This window comes from Pantherophis guttatus, chromosome 14, assembly GCF_059756535.1.
Source record: "Pantherophis guttatus breed Tessera chromosome 14, ASM5975653v1, whole genome shotgun sequence".
NCBI classification, from domain to species: Eukaryota; Metazoa; Chordata; class Lepidosauria; order Squamata; family Colubridae; genus Pantherophis; species Pantherophis guttatus.
This window is the reverse complement of record NC_142076.1, coordinates 18,301,695-18,324,305: the sequence shown is the minus strand read 5'-3', so window position 1 is coordinate 18,324,305 and position 22,611 is coordinate 18,301,695. Positions and strand designations below refer to the sequence as shown.

The following is a 22,611-nucleotide window of genomic DNA, read 5'->3' as shown; positions in this document are numbered from 1 at the left end:
AATGTGAAGTTTCCAGCCTCCCCATCCTAAACAAAGGCCTGGTTTAACCAAGACTATAGGAAGCTTCTCGGTACCAAACTAGACTCCATTGCACGAAATGCTGTTTTCATTGCATGGCACTTGAGAAGGACATAACTAGAATTGCCCATTCAGATTAAAGGTATAAATGTTTATAAAGTCCAGTGCAGTGGTCTAGTGAATTGCAGGGAATTTTGGGAGCTGAAGTCCACGCATCTTAAAGTGAAGATCAACAGTAGAGTCCTTCAAGTTTCTAGGTTGTATCGTATCTCAAGACTTAAAATGGATACCTAACATCAAAAACGTCAACAAAAAAAGCACAACAAAGAATTTTCCTTCTGCGCCAACTCAGGAAGCTCAAACTGCCCAAGGAGCTGCTGATCCAGATCTACAGAGGAATGATTGAGTCTGTCATCTGCACCTCTATAACTGCCTGGTTTGGTTCTGCAACCCAACAAGACAGACACGGACTTCGGAGGATAATTAGAACTGCAGAAAAAACAAGGGCTACCAACCTGCCTTCCATGGAGGACCTGTCTACTGCACGAGTCAAAAAGAGAGCTTTGAAAATATCTACAGACCCCTCGCATCCTGGACATAAATTGTTTCAACTCCTACCCTCAAAACGACGCTATAGAGCACTGCACACCGGAACAACTAGACACAAGGACAGTTTTTTCCCAAATTCCATCACTCTACTTAACAATTCCCTCAACACTGTCAAATAAATTTACTAAGACTGTATTACTATTATTCTTCTCTTCCTTACTGGTATCTATCCCACTTATTACTATAACCATGTTGCTTGTATCTTTCAATTTATATTGTTTTTACTTGTTTCCTAGTACGATTTGATAGCTTATTAGTAACCTACAACTATCACTAAGTGTCGTATCTTTTTATTCTTGATGAAAGAGCCTTGATAGTACAGGGGTTTAGTGCACCCTGTCATTAACACAGCTGCCTGCAATTTCTGCTGGTTCGAATCTCTCCAAGGCTCAAGGTTGACTCAGCCTTCCATCCTTTCTAAGGTAGGTGAAATGAGGACCCAGATTGTGGGGGCAATAAGCTGACTTTGTATAAAACATACAAAAGAATGAAGGCTATTGCTTAACGCATTGTAAGCCGCCCTGAGTCTCCGGAGAAGGGCGGCATATAAATCAAATTTTAAAAAAAAAATGTATTTTATTCTCCTTATGTACACGGAGAGCGTATGCACCAAAGACAAATTCCTTGTGTGTCCAATCACACTTGGCCAATAAAGAATTCTATTCTTATATATATATATATAAAAAAAGAAGGTTGCTCTGTTGTCTTGGACTGAAGATGGAATCAACTGTTGGAAACAGAACCGACGTCCCCAAAAATTGCTAAAGTAACTCAGGAGCAATCGGTCTTTTTTTTTTTTTTACAAATTTCCAAACCCTTCCTGTGTATTTGCCAGTTGCAAGTCCAGTGGTGGTCATTTCAGGCATGGTTGAATAGCCCAAAGCTGCAAGGCTATTGTTCTGGGTATTTCATCTCAGACAATAGAATGTTCTCAGGCACAATCCACTACCGACCCAACCCACTTCCTCCTGAGCACTTGCAGGGACCCAAAGACTTGGCATGAGAAAGACCGAGCATTTTCTGATTCAACCAAGGAAGGCAACCAGCCGTGTCAGGGAAGCCGGGGACTCTAAAAATTGTCATCTGAAACCCCCAGAGTATTGAGATGGCCCTCCAGGGGAGGCTGGAACGGAAGTTCCTGTGGCTGAAATTCAGTATGAGAAGAAGAAGAAGAAGAAGAAGAAGAAGAAGAAGAAGAAGAAGAAGAAGAAGAAGAAGAAGAAGAAGAAGAAGAAGAAGAAGAAGAAGAAGAAGAAGAAGAAGAAGAAGGGGAGGAGGAGGAGGAGGAGGGGAGGAGGAGGAGGAAGAAGAAGAGGAAGATGAAGGAGGAGGAGGAGGAAGAACTATAGGGTCCTTAGTGCTCTCTGAGCCTGGTTGTTTTCTTATAGATGTTTCATGACCCAAACTAGGTAACATCATCAGTGCTAGAAGAGAGTGGAATTTGCAGGGGGGAGGAGGAGGAGGAGGAAGAGGAAGAGGATGAAGAAGAGGAAGAGGAAGAGGAGGAAGAAGAGGAGGAGGAGGAAGGAGGAGGAGGAAGAGGAGGAGGAGGAGAAGAAGAAGAAGAAGAAGAAGAAGAGGAGGAGGAGGAGGAGGAGGAGGAGGAGAGGAGGAGGAGGAAGAAGAAGAGGAAGATGAAGGAGGAGGAGGAAGAACTGTGGGGTCCTTAGTGCTCTCTGAGCTTTGTTGTTTCTTATAGATGTTTCATGACCCAAACTAGGTAACATCATCAGTGCTAGAAGAGAGTGGAGTTTGCAGGGGGGAGGAAGAGAAGGAAGAGGAGGAGGAGGAAGAAGAGGAGGAGGAGGAAGAAGAGGAAGATGAGGAGGAGGAGGAGGAGGAAAGGAGAGGAAAGAAGACAAGAGGAGGAAAAAAGAAGACAAAGAAGAGGAGGAGGAGGAAGAAAGAAGAAGAAGAGGAGGAGGAGGAGATGCAGGAGGAGGAGACAAAAATCTGTTTTCAACTTTTACTCCTGTTCCCAAAGTCATTTACAAGAATTTGTCTCTGTTACTAGTAGAAAGTCATTTGGGAATGTTTACAAGAAGAAAACTATACATATATACTACTTACATATACATATATACGTGTGTGTGTGGTTTGCTAAATTGGGGCTCTTTCTGTTCTGACTGCACTGGTCAATCCGGGACGGCCCCTAGCAAGACAGAATTAAGTTCGTAAGTTAAACAAGGAAAGTTTGTCACAGATTCCAAAGAATGTAAGACGTCCCCAAGGACTGGATCAGGCCTGAGATCTCACTAGCCTAACTTGTAGGGTCACATCAAGGTATGCTGGGAAAAGAGGGACGGTGTTACGTCATCCATCCTTGGAGATGCAATCAAGAAAGGGTTGACGGGGGAATTGTGGGAGTTGAAGTCCACATGTCTCCAAATGGTTTAAGGTTGAAAAAGCTGCTCGACTGTGTAACGTTGTTTCCTAAAGTCAACCTTACTAGCCAGGCCAGACTGAGTAACCAATGCCTGTAGGTTCAGGATGAGCTTTATTGGATCAAGTTGAAGAATTTTGCATGTCTGGATCAGTGGTGAAATGTAAAATTCACTACTGTTACTACAGTAGTACCGGTTACTACCGGTTCTGTGGGCGTGGCTTGGTGGAGGGGGTAATGTGACTGGGTGGGCGTGGCCAACTTTTTCTTTTTTAATTTTTAAAAGCATTTTTTTCTACAACCTCTTTAGATGAAGAGGTTGCAGGAAAAAAAAATGCTTTTAAAAGGCTCTGACGATCCCAGCTGAGCCGCGTGATCCTCAGAGGATTTTTTTTTACTTTTTTTTTTTTTTTTGGTAAAGATTTTATTTTTTAAGACAAACAAACATTTAATACATCAATCCTCCCTTCCCTGTGACGCCTCGGTGTTATCTTCTAGGCTTCTTCTCCATCTTCCATAAATTTCTTCTATCTTCATATTCATCCAAACCGTTCTAACATTTCATTTCTAAATCAATATTATAATCATCATTTGTACACAATTATAGTAGCAGTCATTTATATCTCTTTTCCAACCAACTATAAAAATAATTCCATGTTTTAAAAATATTCTGATTCCTCCTTATCTTTAATCATCAAAGTTAATCTATTCATTTCTGCACAGTCTAAAAAATTTTTATTACTTCTTCTTCCAAAGGTATTTTCTCTGATTTCCAATTCTGAGCATACACAATTCTTTTTTTTTTTTTACTTTTAAAAGCATTTTTTCTACAACCTCTTTGGCCAAACAGGTTGTAGAAAAAATGCTTTTAAAAGGCTCTGATGATCCCAGCTGAGCCGCGCGATCATCAGAGGCTTTCTTTTTTTTTAACTTTTAAAAGCATTTTTTTGGCTGAAGAAAAAGTTGCAAAAAACAAGCAAACAAAAAGATTTGTTATGATGCAGACCAGCCATGGAGAGGCAGTCGAGGCTCTGAAGTGGAAACTGAAGAAGAGGAAGAGGCTGCAGAGAGACAAGAAGAGCCTGTCTGGATTCAAACCAGTAAATCTTCTGTCCTCCCAAGATAAAAACTTCACAGGAGACGTTCTTCCTTCTCAAGCAAATCCTTCATCACCTTGGTCATTTATTTCTCAGATGGATGGATAGATAGATAGATAGATAGATAGATAGATAGATAGATAGACAGACAGACAGACAGACAGACAGACAGACAGACAGACAGATATGGAGGGAGGGAGGGAGGGAGGGAGAGAAAGAGATGAGAGATAGAGATAGGTAGATAAATAGATAGATGGATGGATAGATAGATAGGAAGGGAGGGAGGAAGGGAGAGAGATGAGATAGATAGATGATAGATAGATAGATAGATAGATAGATAGATAGATAGATAGATAGATAGATAGATAGATAGATAGAGAAAGAGATGATAGATAGAGATAGAGATAGGTAGATAAATAGATAGATGGAAGGAGGGAAGGAGAGATGATAGAGATAGATAGATTAGATAGATAGATAGATAGATAGATAGATAGATAGATAGATAGATAGATAGATAGATAGATAGATAGATAGATAGATAGATATGGAGGGAGGGAGGGAGAGAAAGAGATGATAGAGATAGAGATAGAGATAGGTAGATAAAAAGATGGATGGATGGATAGATAGGGAGGGAGGGAGGGAGGGAGAGAAAGAGATGATAGATAGAGATTTTAAATATCTTTTAGTATTTATATATTCAATTTTAAATTGGTTTTAGAAGTTTGGGGTTTTAAATTTGTCGGGGCCAAAATTATTTAATTTGATTTTATTCTATTTTTTAAATTTTGTATTGTATGTGTTTTTATTGTTTGGCTGTGCACCGCCCTGAGTCCTTCGGGAGTAGGGCGGTATAGAAATCTAATAAATAAAAAATAATAAATAATAAAGATAGAGATAGGTAGATAAATAGATAGATGGAAGGAGGGAAGGAGAGATGATAGAGATAGATTAGATTAGATAGATAGATAGATAGATAGATAGATAGATAGATAGATAGATAGATAGATAGATAGATAGATAGAGGGAGGGAGGGAGGATGATAGAGATAGATAGATAGATAGATAGATAGATAGATAGATAGATAGATAGATAGATAGATAGATAGATAGATAGATAGATAGATAGATAGATAGATATGGAGGGAGGGAGAGAAAGAGATGATAGATAGAGATAGAGATAGAGATAGGTAGATAAAAGGATGGATGGATAGATAGATAGGGATGGAGGGATGGAGAGAGAGATGATAGATAGAGATAGATAGATAGATAGATAGATAGATAGATAGATAGATAGAGATTATATAGATAGAGATAGAGATAAAGAGAGAGAGAGAGAGAGAGAGATAGGTGGATAGGTAGGTAGGTAGAGAGATAGAGAGATAGATAGCAATAAAGATTTTTTAAAGGAAGAAAAATAATCTTAGTACAAAGTAGGTGGGGGAAGTAAATTTTGCGGATCAGATCATCCACAGGTGGGGCATTTTTCATCCACAATTTTTTATCCACAATCGTGTAACGTTCAGGTCCTTGCAAAAATGAGCGGCACATTTCTCCCCCATTCTCTTTTGAGTTTCAGCTTAATTTTAAATCTAGCTTTCTATGGAATTCGATTCCCAACACAATGTTTTTCAACCTTGGCAACTTTAAGATGTGTTGAACCTCAATTCCTGGGAGTGGAAGTCTGGCACATCTTAAAGTTGCCAAGGCTGAGAAACACTGCCCTAAAATGTATATAGTTTACATGTATAGATACAGATTATGCAGACACACAAACATACACACAAACGTATGCACACAAAGAGTGTATAGTAGTCTGTATAGGGACGTCCTTTCCCCTTCTTTCGTCTCGTGCAACTTTTTCTTCACTCCCGGAGAACGGCCCACGTCAGCTGTGGTTGTGGTCTTAGAGTGAACGTCGTCTTAGGGACATTCAGGTCCAAGTCAATTTCTGTAAGCCCAGGCGGAGGTCGGAAAGTGAATTTCTGCAGCAGGCCCGTGAAGAAGAGGAAAAGCTCCATTTTGGCCAGACTTTCGCCAATGCAGTTCCTGCGTCCTGTTAAAAAAAGAGAGAGAGAGGAAGAGGAGATGGAGGAGGAGGAAGAAGGGAAGAGAAAGAGGAAGAGAAAGGAGGAGGAGGAGGAAAGAGGAGGAGAGGAAGGAGGAGGAGAAGGAGGAGGGGGAAGAGGAAGAGGAAGAAGAAGAAGGAAGAGGAGGAAAGGAAGAGGAAGGAGGAGGAAGAGGAGAGGAAGAGGAAGAAAAAGGAGGAGGAGGAGGAGGGGAAGAGGATGTAGAGGAAGAAGGTGGAGGGAGGAGGGGAAGAGGAAGAAGAGGAAGGAGAGGAAGAAGGTGGAAGAGGAGGAGGGGAAGAGGAAGAAGAAGAAGGAAGAGGAGGAAAGGAAGAAGAAGAAGGAAGAGGAGGAGAGGAAAAGGAAGAAAAAGGAGGAGGAGGAGGAGGGGAAGAAGAAGAAAAAGGAGGAGGAGGAAGGGAAGAGGATGGAGAGGAAGAAGGGGAAGAGGAGGCGGGGAAGAGGAAGAAGAAGAAGGAAGAGGAGGAAAGGAAGAGGAAGAAGGAAGAGGAGGAGAGAAAGAGGAAGAAAAAGGAGGAGGAGGAGGGGAAGAAGAAGAAAAAGGAGGAGGAGGAAGGGAAGAGGATGGAGAGGAAGAAGGTGGAAGAAGAGGAGGGGAAGAGGAAGAAGAAGAAGGAAGAGGAGGAAAGGAAGAGGAAGAAGGAAGAGGAGGAGAGAAAGAGGAAGAAAAAGGAGGAGGAGGGGAAGAAGAAGAAAAAGGAGGAGGAGGAGGGGAAGAGGAAGAAGAAGAAGGAAGAGGAGGAAAGGAAGGGGAAGAAGGAGGAGGGGGAAGAGGATGAAGAGGAAGAAGAGGAGAGGAAGAAGGTGGAAGAGGAGGAGGGGAAGAGGAAGAAGAAGAAGGAAGAGGAGGAAAGGAAGAGGAAGAAGGAGGAGGGGGAAGAGGATGAAGAGGAAGAAGAGGAGAGGAAGAAGGTGGAGGAGGAGGAGGGGAAGAGGAAGAAGAGGAAGAGGAGGAGGAAAGGAAGAGGAAGGAGGAGGAGGAGGGGAAGAATATGAAGAAGAAGAGGAAAAGGAAGAAGGTGGAGAGGAGGAGGAGAAGAAGGGGTTGGAACTTCCAGCCTAGGAAAAGGTATTCTGAAGAGTTTCCCAAACACGCAACTTTTGTGCAATGGCAACACCATTTTCCTTTCAGGAAAAGCTCCTGATGGAAGGCGGTTCTCTTCGCCGCAGTTATTGCCACGTTGGACCCGGGGAGTCTCCCAGCGCTCAAAGTCTCCAAGAAGGTCTTAAATTACCTAAAGAATAAGGCACGAAGGCGTCTTTCTTGACGAAATTCCCGCTGGGATCAAGGAAGTGGTTGGGGTTGAATTTGTGGGGGGTTTCCCATTGGCTCTGGTCAAGCAGGACTGAAGTCAGCGATGGGATGACCATGGTTCCCTGGAGAAGGACAGGAAGGAGAAGATCAGAACAGGAGCCTCCAAGCTGTCTCAAATCTTTTTTCAGCTGGTGGACGTGGGGTCACCTGGAGTTAAGACTGAATCATAGGCACCACAAATATGGATCCCTTACTACAAGAGTCGGCAACCCGTGGCTCTGGAGCCGCATGTGGCTCTTTCATCCCTCTGCTGTGGCTCCCTGTGAAGCGTTAAATGATTCGCTTAACGACTGTGGCAAGAAAGGTCATAAAACGGGGCCGGAACTCGCTTCACCCACATCTCACTTAACCCCAGAAATTTTGAGGGCTACCTGTGAGGGGGAGGGAGTTACCTTGGGGAGGAAGTAGCCTCTGAAATGGGTGTCCACGGAGGTGCTTCGTGGCACGTGGGGCAGGAGGGTGATGAAACGCTGCACTTCGTGGATCACCGCGTTGGTGAAAGGCAGGTGGTGTCGGTCTTCGTAGGTGGCCCAGTGGCCAGGCTTCACCACTCGCCCGAGTTCCTCTTGGACCTTCTCTGAAGCCAGCCCAGCAATAAAAAAAAAGGAAACGCAAACACCGTCTAGGCCAGTGTGTCAGCACTTCAAGCTGCATTTACTCTAGTGCTGACATGAGAAGGAGAAGCGAAGGCGTCTGGAAAGGGACGTTTGACTTTTCACCTACTTATTTTCCCTGGAGATAATATCCCCTAGGAGATGGGATGGGAGGGGGGAAATTCCTTTGAGCTGGAGCAGTAGATTAGGGGTAGAATGACTTGGAAGATGGCCAATGAGTGCAGGGGAGTGGGGAACGGAAAGGGAAAGGGAGGGTTTTGGGGCAGCAGCGCTGGCTGGGGGTGGATTCTGGGAGTGGAAGTCCACCCATCTTCAAGCTACCAAGGTTGAGAAACACTGGTCTTGGCCAAAGCCAATCTGTCCGCTTCAATTTCACGGCATCCCTCCTCCTCCTCATTCGTCCACACTGGATTCCAGCCCATTTTGACATGATTTTGTTCTCTCTCTCTCTCTCTCTCTTTTTTTTTTTTTAAGTCTCGGCAACAAGCTCTCTCTCCCCCTCCCCCCGTTTTACTATCTTCCTGTACTCGTGTTTTGCTAGCAATGAACAGGTGAGCGAATTCCCCTGTGTAGAAGGCACGTTTTATTCTAAGCGTTTTGGTATCTCCTTTTTCTTAAGTTAGACTGGTTTTTTTTTTTTTAAAAAAAATGCAGGGGTCTGGAGCTGTGAGATGTCTTGCGAAACTTTTGAAAGGGTCACTTCTCACCTGCAAAGGTGTTCTGGGTTCATATACTGGTGTAGAAAGTGTTACCTGGTGAAGTTCTTAGTAAAGCCAGTTTCGTGGTTGCTGTAACCTCCTTTCCTTTCCTTTCCTTTCCTTTCCTTTCCTTTCCTTTCCTTTCCCCTTTCCTTCTTCCTTCTCCATCCTTCTTCCCTTCTCCTTCTTTCCTTCCTCTAAAAGATCTTCCCTTCCCCTTCCTACCTACCTTCCTTCCTTTTCCCTTCTCCTTCTTCCCTTCCTTCTTCTAAGATCTTCCTTTCTCCTTCCTTCCTTCTTCTCTTCTCCTTCCTTCCTTCCTTCTTCCCTTCTCCTTCCTTCCTTCTTCCCTTCTCCTTCCTTCCTTCCTCCTTCCTTCCTCTAAGATTTTCCCTTCTCCTTCCTTCCTTCCTCCTTCCTTCCTTCCTTCCTTCAAGAGATCTTCCCTTCCCCTTCCTTCCTTCCTTCCTTCAAGAGATCTTCCCTTCCCCTTCCCTCCTCCTTCCTTCCTTCTTCCCTTCTCCTTCCTTCCTTCCCTTCCTTCCTTCCTCTAAGATCTTCCCTTCTCCTTCCTTCATCCTTTCTTCCTTCTTCCCTTCTCCTTCCTTCCTTCCCTTCCTTCCTTCCTCTAAGATCTTCCCTTCTCCTTCCTTCCTTCATCCTTCCTTCCTTCTTCCCTTCCCCTTCCTTCCTTCCCTTCCTTCCTTCCTCTAAGATCTTCCCTTCTCCTTCCTTCCTTCATCCTTCCTTCCTTCTTCCCTTCCCCTTCCTTTCTTCCTTCCTCCCTCCCTCCCTCCTCCCTTCCTTCCTTTCTTTGTCTGAGAGATCTTTCCTTTCCTTCCCTTCCCTCCCTTTTTTTGCTTGCTTGCTTGCTTCAATCCATTCTCTTCCACTAAATTTGCAGCTAGACAACCCTTCTCTAATTTCCTAAAACAGACCCCATGAAATTGTCTTTCCCACTTGTGCTTCGTCTCTTGGAGTTTCGTTTATCGCTCATCGTTTGACCCAAACACACTCTGAGAATTGAAACCATGGACTTTGCGGGAATCCACGCCACGCTACCCTCCATACCTATGCACGCTAGAAGAGTGGAAAATCACCACAACAACAGAGAGCAACAACTCACTTTGGATCTCCGGGTACCTCATGGCCAACAGGATAGCCCATTGAAGAGTTGTGGCTGTGGTTTCTGTCCCAGCCATGACGAGATCCAGAATGGACGCAATTAAATTATCTTCGTGGAAAAGGTTCTGTCTTTTGTTCATGTCCTAGGAAAGGGCATAAGTATGGGGTGAGACGAGGGGACATGATGGATGTTATGGATGCAACACCTCTGGTCCACCCACAACTTCTGGAGGCAACCCGTTCCACTGATCAATTGTTCTCACTGTCAGGAAATTTCTCCCTAGTTCCAGGTTGCTTCTCTCCTTGATAGGTTTCCATCCATTAATTCTTATCTTACCCTTACAAGTGCTTTGGAGAATAGCTAGACTTCCTCTTCTCTGTGACAGCCACTCAAATATTGGAAAACTGCTGTCATATCCCCTCTAGCCAGTGGTGGGTTCCTCCCGGTTTGCACTGGTTCGCAAGAACCGGTAGTAAAAATTTGTAGTAGTTCGGAGAACTGGTAATAACATTGGCTGGCCACGCCCCCGAACCGGTCCCAGGCCCGGTCGCCGCTCGCTTACCCCGCCCACCTCATGAGAGGCTTTTTTTTTTTTTTTTTAACTTTTAAAAGCATTTTTTCTACAACCTCTTCGGCTAAAGAGGTTGTAGGAAAAATGCTTTTAAAAATTAAAAAAAAAAAGCCTCTGATGATTGGGCGGCTCAGCTGGGATCGCCAGAGGCTTTTAAAAGCATTTTTTCTACAACCTCTTCAGCCGAAGAGATTGTAGGGGGGAAAAAAATGCCTTTAAAAGCCTCTGTCGATCCCAGCTGAGTTGCCTGATCGTCAGAGGCTTTTAAAAGCATTTTTTTTTCCTGCAACCTCTTAAGGTTGTAGAAAAAATGCTTTTAAAAGTAAAAAAAAAAAAAAAAAAGTTGGCCATGCCCACCCACTCACATTACCCTCCCACCAAGCCACGCCCACAAAATAAGCCACACCCACAGAACTGGTAGTAAAAAAAATTTAGAACCCACCCCTGCCCTTAGTCCTCCTTTTGTTAGACTAGACATTCCTAGTTCCAACAAAGGGAAGATGTTTTCCTCTGCCATTCAGACGTATGAGATCAATAAACCTAAGAGTCATTTCGATGGCGTGGGTGATATGTAGTCCTAATAACATTCCTTTCTCAGAAAGTCAAGGTCATCTTGCCCTGCACCTGGAGGGGTGTGACTGGGAGGCATCTCCAGTTGGGATGGTGCTTTGATTGGACCATGTGATGGACTTGTGGGTGCTGGGCAGGGACTTGAACTTTCCTTTGGGTGGAGAAAACCTGGAAGCTTTCAGATTCGGGTTTTCCTAGATGTGCCAATATGACATCTCTAATAAAATGGAACTTTGAGGAAACTCAAGCCTTGGAGTCTTCTTTCGTTGGGGGTGTAAATTGAAACCCTGACACTAAGATAGTAGTCACCATGGTATTATGGGCGAGGCACATCATTTGACCACCATCTAGACTTTTTGGATGGCATCCGGCTGCCCACCCCCTGTTTGCAAGCTTTGTTACTTGCGCCGGGCACACCTGTTCCTGCTTAAAGACCAAAGCTTCTGTGTAGCTCCTGAAGCTGTTGCCGTTGAGATCCTGTCTGCTACTCTTGATGTAATCTCGGATGATCACTCGGACGTCTTCGATCTTCCGAAGCAAAGTCTTGTGAGCGTTGAAGAGAAATCCCAGGAACGGATAGAAGTTGAACAGCTAGTCAGCGTCAAAGGCAGGAAAAGGAGAGGAGAGAAATATAAGAAAGACGAAGGACCGTACATCCCTGCTTGCAAAAGAGACCATTAAGATGCAGAGTTTGCAGATGCCAAACTTTTGCTGATTCTAACTCATTCTAATAATTCCCCCCCTCCTAACTTTTTTCTAGTCTTTTTTTCGTTCTTATTGTTGTGGCCCGTCAGCTGGCAGCAGACTCGGACGATGAAGAGGTTGGGGAGGAACTTGGGCCAGTCCTGGAGTCTGGGGAAGGCTCTGATGGAGGCTCTGCATTGGAAGCAGAGATGGAGCCAAGGCTGTCCGACATTCCCCAGCTGCCTTCGGAGTCAGAGATAAGCGGGGAAGAGGAACAGCTGGGGCCTGTTCCAGATGCGCCTATGCGCAGAGCTATCAGAAGAGGAGAACAATTGATTATCAGGAGTTGACTTGGGAAGCAAGGGACACGTGGATGCTGAATGGCCCCTCCCTGACTGGGGAATTAATAGAAGTAATTAAAAGCCTTGGTAGCACAGTGGTCTAAAGCACCCTGTTATTAACACAGCTGCCTGCAATTACTGCAGGTTCGAATCTTACCAGGCTCAAGGTTGACTCAGCCTTCCATCCTTTCTAAGGTAGGTGAAATGAGGACCCAGTTTGTGGGGGCAATAAGCTGACTTTGTATAAAATATACAAAAGGATGAAGGCTATTGCTTAACGCATTGTAAGCCGCCCTGAGTCTCTGGAGAAGGGCGGCATATAAATCAAATTAAAAAAAAAAAAAAAGTAAAAGGGGAGTGGTGGTTGTAGGAGAAAACTGTTCGTATTTCTTTTGGAATTTACATTCCCCTATGACCCTGTCTGTCCCCTCCTCCCTGGCCGTGTCATAAACCACATTCTCCAATTAACCACTTTGGCTGGCTGTGTAAACCCAAAACTCTCCTACTGATTGGGGTAACCCAAACATCTGTGGAATGTAGTGTCAGTTAGGGAAATAAATCCGCTCCATCAGTTCTCCCTCCCTCCTGCTCATGGCAACTTGAAAGCTTTGCAAGTCGACACTGGGACAAGTCACGGGAGCTCACCCTGTTACGCGGCACTAGGGATTCGAACCGCCGAACTGCCGATCTTTCGATCGACAAGCTCAGCGTCTTAGCCCCTGAGCCACCGCGTCCCTACTGTGCGACGTAGCCGTTGCCAATTTCCGTGGTGCAGTCATGGCCGTGCTTTGGAGTTTGTTAAGATTTGTTGGGGGAAGAGAAACACCGGCTTACGTGTAAAGTAGGAGAGCCAAGCAGACACATCACTTCGTCGATGAGTCTTAGGAGAGTGACAAAATTCGGGGTGTTGTACTCAAACCGTTCCCCAAACAGCAGAACGAAAGTGATGTTGGTTGCAGCAGCGTTGAATGTTCTCAGGTCGAAAGGTTCGCCTTCAGAGTAAAAGAGAGGAGAAACTGGTATCGGTGGAAACAGTTGAAGTTGTTGGGTGCTCCAACACTGGAGGTTTTTAAAACAAACTTGGATAACAATTTGTCTGAAACAGTATAGGGCACTGATGGCTAACCTTTTCCGGACTGAGTGCCCAAAGCGCGCTTGAACCCCCAAAATGCTTTGCGCGTATGCCCCCCGAGCATGCGCCCCGCTCCCGTGTATGCACACACCCCTGCAATGCCCCCCGCATACACATGTGGCCTCTTGTATGTGCCCCACCCCTCCATGCATGCGTGTGCACCCCCCTGCACGTGCCCCGCCCTTCCACACATCCGTGACAGAGACCCTAAAACCAGGTGGCTGACGGGAGGTGTGCACCCATATGCGGTGGAGCTGAACTGGGGCGATGGCTCATGTGCCCATCGAGAGGGCGCTGCATGCCACCTCTGGCACACTGCCAAGGTTCACCAACACGGGTATAGGGTCTCTTGCTTGAGCAGGGGGTTGGACTAGAAGACCTCCGAAGTCCCTTCCAACTGAGTTGTTATGAAGAAATTGCTCCGTTGCAGAAATGCCGGTAACTATCCCTTTCGCATCGATAACTCTTGTTAAAGAAGACTGTGGGGTTTGTGGCTGGAACAAGGGTTTTTTTTGTGACCTAGGCTTACTGAGTCATTACAAGACACAATTAGTCCCCCCAAAAAAACTATTTTATTGTAACAGCTGAGAATGACGTTCATTCCCAGCTGAGTCCCAATTAGTTGCAAAAAAAGTCCTTTGGAAGAAGTCCTTCGGGATAATCATCAACCTTTATCTTCTTTGACACATTGCCAAAGGCCTTACTTGGCAAAGCCCCACGGAGTTCAGAAACAAACGAAAGATGCCGACTGGAAACAGAGTTAGCAACGTTGCTTTCCTGCAAAAGGCCCAAGTGCCTTTGCTTCTCTTTTAAGCCTTATGGGCGGGGCCAATCATCTCCTGGCCTTACTCCCGAGTCGTCCCTTTTGCTTTAGCTGCTCTTGCCTTCTGGCATCTCGGCACATGCGTGCACTAGGAACAGGCTCCTCCTTGTGAAAGGGGGGTGGAGCACTCTCCTCCCTCGTAGCTGGCTCAGTTTGCGTTGTTCTCGCCTTCTCTCTTTCCTCCTTGCTCTCAGATCAGGAGGGGGGTAGTCCTTGGTCTTCTCTTGAACTCTCCCTGAGGTCTGCAGGCCTTACTAATTCAGAGAAGCCTTGCCTGGACTGACACTGCCCTTCCCCAGTTTCCTCCAAGGCCAACAGAGACGGCTTCTCGGTCTCTGCCGGCTCTTGTTCCAGCTCATTTTCATGACATGACACTCACCTTGGAAAGAGTTAATATTCTCTATCAGAAAACCGAGCTCTTCGTGGATGCATTCCTCAATGTGTTTTTTCCCCACCCCAAGGTTGCGCATGGTGGACACCGTAAATTTTCGGGTAGACCTCCATAACTCTCCAGTGGAGAAGAAAACCCCTGTTGGGGAAAATAGAAGATACGATTGAAGAGAAGAACCAGGGCTATCCATTAAGTCGTAGCATGGAAGATTTATTCAAGATGAATAAATCTTGAATCTCCTATACACAGGAATCTGGTCAGCTAGAGTTCAATACTAAATTGGCACCAGATAAGGGTCAATGGAATTCAAGAGTAGTTGGACTTTGATCACTTGTGGCAATTTAAGGACTCTAAGCTGATGACATGCTTAACTCCACCCTCAGTTCTGGCTGTTTTTCTCCTACAGCTACCTTCTGTTCCCATGGAGTTTAAGAAATTTAGGTATGCAAACTCCACAAACATCTCCAAGAAAACAACCCAGCTCTGAGAGCACCAAGGACCCCACAAAGTCCACCAAGAGGAGGGAGAAATTTCAGATGAGAAGTCAACCAAGATACACCTTGGATGCAAGCCATTCAAGTTGACGAGTAGCCAGGAAATTGGGATTCTCCACTTGTTGATCAAAACTATAACTCCCAGGACCTCGAACCCAGCTCAGCTGCAGTTGAACAATGCCGGGAATTGTATTTAGTAAGATCTAGAGCAGGAGTCTCCAAACTTGGGAACTTTAAGTTCTATTATTGAAACTGCCAACTTTTCGGGACAGATTCCGTCTACCTATTCTCTGTTTTCCCTCATACCACCCTGCCCAGAAATGTTCAGCGTCCTACATCTGTTGAGGTTCTTCACAGGGGCTTTTAAGCACAAATGATTAGCAATGCCGTGCTGACTTCCACCAGGAAATAAGATTGGGATAACCAGATCTGAAGGTACATTGTGTTTTAGTTTTCCTTCTGGGGGGGAGGGGAAACGACAGCGAGCGTTTACCGTTTCCATGCTGAATTTCCTCAAATATAGGTATGGAAGGCCTGTCCACAAATTCCTCAGTGAAGTTCACAAGAGCATCCTTCACTGCTTCGTAGCCTGTCAACACTACCACTTTCCTGAACCCGAAATAGAGAGTAAAGACGGGTCCGTATTTTTCCGCAAGCTGAAAGAGAGCCAAGAGAAATAGAGCGACTGGGTCAAAAGAAAGCAAAGGAAGTCTCAACAGTCATAGGCACCTTGGGTGCAATCCAGGGGTGAAATCTACTTACCTTCTTTACTGGTTCGGAAGTGCACGCGCTGCATCACATACGCACACAGACCTTCTGCGCATTCACAAGACCCTTGGTAGTACAGTGGTCTGAGGCACCCTGTTATTAAACTGGTTATTAAGACCAGCTGCCTGCAATTACTGCAGATTTGAATCTCGCCAAGGCTCAAGGTTGACTCAGCCTTCCATCCTTTCTAAGGTAGGTAAATTGAGGACCCAGTTTGTGGGGGCAATAAGCTGACTTTGTATAAATATACAAAAGGATGAAGGCTATTGCTGAGCACATTGTAAGCTGCCCTGAGTCTCCGGAGAAGGGCGGCATATAAATCAAATTAAAAAAAAAACAAAACCTTCTGTGCATGCCCAGAAGGTAAAAAACACATTACTTCCTGGTTAAAACCAGGAAGTAATGACCTCCGGGTGGGTGGGCGGAGCTTCGCTCCACCATCGCTACCAGATTGCTGAACCACTGGCCAAGATCGCTACCGGATCGGGTGAACCGGTCCGATCCAGGAGCATTTCACCCCTGGTGCGATCCCAAACCAACTGGAGAACCATTTGCCCAACATCGGCATTGACCAAACCCCCATCGGTCAATTGGAAAAGGCAGTTTTGCTTGGAACAGCTTACATCCTGCGATGGGACCTATAATACGATCAGACATCCACATCTGCCTCTCCCAGGTCCTCAGCTAGGACTCAACAGATGGACAAAAATGTCAAATCCGGTCTAAACATCTGGTTGATTGTGTGACAAGCCATGATACAAATAACTGATTATCTGGAGCTTTCTTTGAACACCATCTGCATTGACAAAATCCCCATCGGTCAATTGCAAAAGGCAGTTTTGCTTGGAACAGCTTACATCCTCCGACGATATCTGTAACACCATCAAACATGCACATCTGTCTATCCCAGTTCCTTGGGAAGAAATGGGGTGGACAAAAATACCAAGAATCCACTCTAAACCGAGGTGGCGCAGTGGTTAGAGTGCAGCACTGCGGGCTACTTCAGCTGACTGCGAGCTGCAGTTCAGCAGATCGAATCTCACCGGCTCAAGGTTGACTCAGCCTTCCATCCTTTCCAAGGTCGGTAAAATGAGGACCCAGATTGTCGGGGGCGATATTCTTACTATGTAAACCGCTTAGAGAGGGCTGTAAAAGCACTATGAAGCGGTATATAAGTCTAAGTGCCATTGCTATTGCTAAACATCTGTCTGGCTGTGAGACCAACTCTAATAAGAGGTTTATTGATTACCTGCCCATGTCTTAGGGGGCCATTTTTAAAGATGGGGCCACAAATACAACTCTCAGAAATTAGGAAATAGCATGATGGCCAGATTCTCTCTTGGGGTCTTATCAACAATTAGAGTTTATTTTACTGATTAGCCCTTGGGCCATATCAAAGTGCAGTGTTCCAGACACAAATTATTACTAAAATCTGATTTTAAAAAAAACCAAATTAAAATGGAATTGGATAAAATCACAATTTAAAAGGAAATTGGAATAAAATACGATTTAAAAGGAAATTGGAATAAAATACAGTTGTAAAAGGAAATTGGAATATAATATAATAATTTAATATATAGATAAATAAAATACAATGAAATTATATTTCGTTGTGCACCCCGACAATCTACCAAATAAGGCTCTATCAAATAAAACACAGAAGGATCTCACCGAATCGTGGATGCTTCGGCCTGATTTGAGACAGATTTGCAAGGTTTATTATCTGGAGGCAGAAATGGACTTTTTCAGATTCTGACTAATTAAAGGCACCCGATTCACCAGCCTTGCGCTCCGACAAACCAGTTTGTTTATTCCCATTCTGATTTATGAAATTAGGGTAAGGTAAAAGTAAAGGTTCCTCTCGCACATCTGTGCTAGTCGTTCCCGACTCTAGGGGGCGGTGCTCATCTCCGTTTCAAAGCTGGAGAGCCAGCGCTGTCCGAAGACGTCTCCGTGGTCATGTGGCCGGCATGACTCAACGCCGAAGGCGCACGGAACACTGTTACCTTCCCACCAAATGTGGTCCCTATTTTTCTACTTGCATTTTTTACCTGCTTTCGAACTGCTAGGTTGGCAGAAGCTGGGACAAGTCACGGGAGCTCACCCCGTCACGCGGCACTCGGGATTCGAACCGCTGAACTGCCGACCTTTCGATCGACAAGCTCAGCGTCTTAGCCACTGAGCCACCGTGTCTCTCTAGAAACTAAGGCAGGGGGCTTAAATATGCAATGTCTTGTTCAAGGTCAACTCTCTGGGTTGTGCATGAGTGTGTGTGTTTTGGGGGGTGGTATCTGTGTGTGTAATGCACACAGGTCCACACACTTGCAAAAGCCACACCCTTTCCAATAACTTTCAGAAGTCAATACTGGAAGGCTTGTAATTTTCTCCTTTTAGGGTGGCAACCCCCCACCAGCCCCCGCCTTGAGCAACTGAACTTTAGAACGATTCTGATTATTCGATTCCAGCTCCCAGACTTGATATTCACTCCTTTTTTCTTAAGAGCAAACAGGTTTTCTCGGGTTAATAAATATGTATTAACACGTCCCACAGCGGCATTGCCAGAGTCAGCCAATATCCACCCCACCTCACATGGATAGACCAAGCTGAGCTCAAAAGAGATTTAACTTGGTAGTACAGGGGTTTAAGGCACCCTGTTATTAAGCTTATTAAGACCAGCTGCCTGCAATTACTGCAGGGTTCGAATCTCGCCAAGGCTCATGGTTGACTCAGCCTTCCATCCTTTCTAAGGTAGGTGAAATGAGGACCCAGTTTGTGGGGGCAATAAGCTGACTTTGTATAAATATACAAAAGGATGAAGGCTATTGCTGAGCACATTGTAAGCCGCCCTGAGTCTTCGGAGAAGGGCGGCATATAAATCAAATTAAAAAAAAAAAAAAACTCTCTTGCTCTCCCAGCAGTTCCAGCCTAAAAAAATTACCTCCATTCCTGTCTTGGCACTCTATAAACGTAGACTGCAACAACATCCATCCTAACCTGCCATCAAAGTCAGTAGAATAGTGTGCAAAAGTATATTGACCCAGACAATACACTGTCCACCAAGCACTTTTGGATGTTAAAGAAAAAAACCGTAGATAAAATTATATATATTAATGGAATAGAATAGAATTCTTTATTGGCCAAGTGTGATTGGACACACAAGGAATTTGCCTTATTCTTTTTCAAATGTAAGACAAATTTAATTTGTCTTTTTTCTTTTTTCTTTTTTTAAAAGTCATGAGAATGGGAATGAGCACTATTGCAATTCGGGGAAGCAAGAGAAGGATTCTCAGCGTTTTATGTTAAAGCCGCGTTGTAACCATTGCTATTTCTACGAGAAGAATTTGCTGCTTCTCTCCCATGAACTGTTCCTCGGAGGGCAATTGGTTGTTCCCTCCTAACAAACAAACAAACAAGCAAGCAAGCAAACAAACATCATCAAAAAAGCACAACAAAGAATGTTCTTTCTGCGCCAACTCAGAAAGCTCATCACTCCGCTAAACAAATAATTCCCTCAACACTGTCAAACTATTTACTAAGTCTGCACTACTATTAATCTTCTCATCGTTCCCATCACCCATCTCCTTCCACTTATGACTGTATGATTGTAACTTTGTTGCTTGTATCCTTAAGATTTATATTGATATTGTTTCCTGATTGCTTATTTGTACCCTATGACTATCATTAAGTGTTGTCCCTTATGATTCTTGAAGAACGTATCTTTTATGTACACGGAGAGAATATGCACCAAAGACAAATTCCTTGTGTGTCCAATCACACTTGGCCAATAAAGAATTCTGTTCTGTTCTGTTCTGTTCTGTTCTGTTCTGTTCTGTTCTCTTCTCTTCTCTTCTCTTCTCTTCTCTTCTCTTCTCTTCTCTTCTCTTCTCTTCTCTTCTCTTCTCTTCTCTTTTCTTCTCTTCTCTTCTCTTCCTTTCTCTTCTCTATTCTTATTTGTACCCTATGACTATCATTAAGTGTTGTACTTTATGATTCTTGAAGAACGTATCTTTTATTTACACAGAGAGAATATGCACCAAAGACAAATTCCTTGTGTGTCCCATCACACTTGGCCAATAAAGAATTCTCTTCTCTTCTCTTCTCTTCTCTTCTCTTCTCTTCTCTTCTCTTCTCTTCTCTTCTCTTCTCTTCTCTTCTCTTCTCTTCTCTTCTCTTCTCTTCTCTTCTCTTCTCTTCTCTTCTCTTCTCTTCTCTATTCTTATTTGTACCCTATGACTATCATTAAGTGTTGTCCCTTATGATTCTTGAAGAACGTATCTTTCCCTTTATGTACACGGAGAGAATATGCACCAAAGACAAATTCCTTGTGTGTCCAATCACACTTGGCCAATAAAGAATTCTATTCTATTCTATTCTATTCTATTCTATTCTATTCTATTCTATTCTATTCTATTCTATTCTATTCTATTCTATTCTATTCTACAAACAAACAAACAAACAAACAAAACTCCTCATTTTTAGACCTCCAAGAATGCAAGCAAGGCATTCATTCCTAAGGAATTTCAAAGTTAAGAGTCGAATGAAATGCACAGACACATGCGTGCACGGACAAACACCTGTTTTGTTTCGCACCAAGCAAAACTTGACAAATAGCTCAAGCAAACACTAAACAAACCTACACAGGATTCACATTCTGCATTCCGGTGGAGCACCGTGTCGACTCCACTGGTTTAAAACCAGGAGAAATCCTGGAGAAAATAAAATAAAATAAAAGATCTTAGCATCCTAAGAAGGGGAAACTCTGGAATTTGCACCAGGGAACCTGTCAGCTCTCTTCTCTTCTCTTCTCTTCTCTTCTCTTCTCTTCTCTTCTCTTCTCTTCTCTTCTCTTCTCTTCTCTTCTCTTCTCTTCTCTTCTCTTCTCTTCTCTTCTCTTCTCTTCTCTCCTCTCCTCTCCTCTCCTCTCCTCTCCTCTCCTCTCCTCTCCTCTCCTCTCCTCTCCTCTCTCTCCCTCTCCCCCCTCTCTCTCTCTTACCTTTAGCAAGGACTTGTCCTGCCTTTTAAAATCCAGCAAGTGCAGATGTCCGATGATGGGAAGCGGCCAAGGGCCGGGCGGCAACTTTAAAGATGGTTTTCGAAAGAGAGCCGGCAAATAGGAGGATGCGAAAAGCAGCAGAAAAAACAACAGAATGACAGATGCGGGGAAAGAAAAAAAGAAATCCAGCAGAGCCATTTGCAAAAGAGGAATGAAATGTTGGCTCAGGTGTGGCGGAGAGGAACGTGGGCATCGGCTTGGCTGGCTCGTTTGCTCAACCCTTTGCCAGCGCTAAAGCTTTATAAGTCGGGCTGCAGAAATGTGAAGAGAAAGTTAAACCCCACCCTCTTTTAACCACTTCTGGAGAATGTGGTTTAAGCAGTTTGCGATTGGAGGAGAAAAGCAGTTTTAAGTTACCAGCTCCGTGTTTGAGGCAGGTAAAAGCAATCATCAAAGTTATAATTTTGGAGCCCCCCTCCGGTTTTTGGATCGCATTCAGTAGCCAAAGGATTATTTTCCGGAATGGGTGCATGTGATGGGGGTATCATGAGTGGGAAAACATGATAGTATCCGTCTGCCAAGAATGCCGAGTACAACCGATTGGCCAGTAAGCAACTCAACTCTTCTTCAGGTCTTCCTCTGGCTAACCTTTCTTTCACACATCCATAATGGTTGGTGGCCCCCTTCAAGGTCCTACAAGGCTTGGGATATGCTTATTTGAAGGACAGTCTTTTCTCATCTACCCAACTCAGCAGACCAGGGAGGAAGTTATGAGTCCCCTCTCTTAAAGAGGTCCATCTAGAGTGACCAAGACGTACATGGTGGCTCCCTCTTTGTGGAACATCATCCCTCCAGATATAAAATTGACCTCATCTTGACATCCTTTCTCAAGGCCCTGAAGACATAGTCCTGGTGACCCCAGGTTGATATGGGGACCCATCAAGCGATTCGTTTGATTGTTGCCCCTGGGGTGTGTTGTGGGGGATTCAATCGGTTCTCTATTTGGGTTTTTATATCTGTAAGCTCTCCAGGTCTCTGTGAGTGTATTGGGCAGTCATATAAATGTTCGTAAAGCTATGGAAAATCTAGACAGCATTCTAAAAAGCAGAGACATCGCCCTGCCAACAAAAGTGCGTATAGTCAAGCTACAGTTTTCCCCGTTGCAATGGATGGCTGTGAAAGTTGGATCATAAGGAAGGCTGAGCGCCAAAGAATGGAGGCCTTTGAACTCTGGTGCTGGAGAAGACTCCTGCGAGTCCCTCGGACTGCAAGGCCATCCAACCAGTCAGTCCTAGAGGAGATCAACCCCGACTGCTCTTTAGAAGGCCAGATCCTGAAGAGGAAACTCAAATCCTTTGGCCACCTAAGGAGAAGGAAGGACTTACTGGAGAAGAGCCTAATGCTGGGAACGATGGAGGGCAAAAGAAGAAGAAGGGGACGGCAGAGAACGAGGTGGCTGGATGGAGTCACTGAAGCAGTCGGCGTGAGCTTCAATGGACTCCAGAGGATGGTAGAGGACAGGAAGGCCTGGAGGAAAATGTTGTCCATGGGGTCGAGATGGGTCGGACACGACTTTGCAACTAACCACAACAAAATAAAAATAAAAATAAAATAAATAATGGATCATATGGGTATCAATGGTACTACGGGTTCTCAGAAACCTGGGTGGGGTTTCACTGCAAACAAGTCCCAACCCAGGGGTGAAATCCAGCAGGTCCTGACAGGTTCTGGAGAACCGGTAGCGGGAAATTTTGAGTACTTTGGAGAACCAACAAATACCACCTCTGGCTGGCCCCAGGAGTGCAGTATCCTTCCCCTGGAGTGGGGAGGGAATGGAGATTTTGCAGTATCCTTCCCCTGCCATGCCCACCAAGCTACGCCCTACAGAACCGGTAGGG

The 22,611-nt window shown here is 44.6% G+C and overlaps 1 protein-coding gene across 1 annotated transcript; it reads right to left on the bottom strand.

Annotated features, from left to right (window-relative positions):
* Positions 1-5,341: 5,341 nt before the first annotated feature.
* Positions 5,342-21,010, bottom strand: LOC117676771 (cytochrome P450 2W1-like). The gene is made up of 9 exons (XM_060684020.2): positions 20,714-21,010; positions 15,446-15,608; positions 14,447-14,596; positions 12,947-13,104; positions 11,505-11,678; positions 9,947-10,088; positions 7,901-8,085; positions 7,429-7,570; positions 5,342-6,159 (listed from the first exon to the last, which is right to left on the bottom strand). Exons 1-9 carry the CDS (start codon positions 20,909-20,911, stop codon positions 5,969-5,971), a joined length of 1,503 nt encoding a protein of 500 aa, XP_060540003.2. The 5' UTR covers positions 20,912-21,010; the 3' UTR covers positions 5,342-5,968.
* Positions 21,011-22,611: the final 1,601 nt, after the last annotated feature.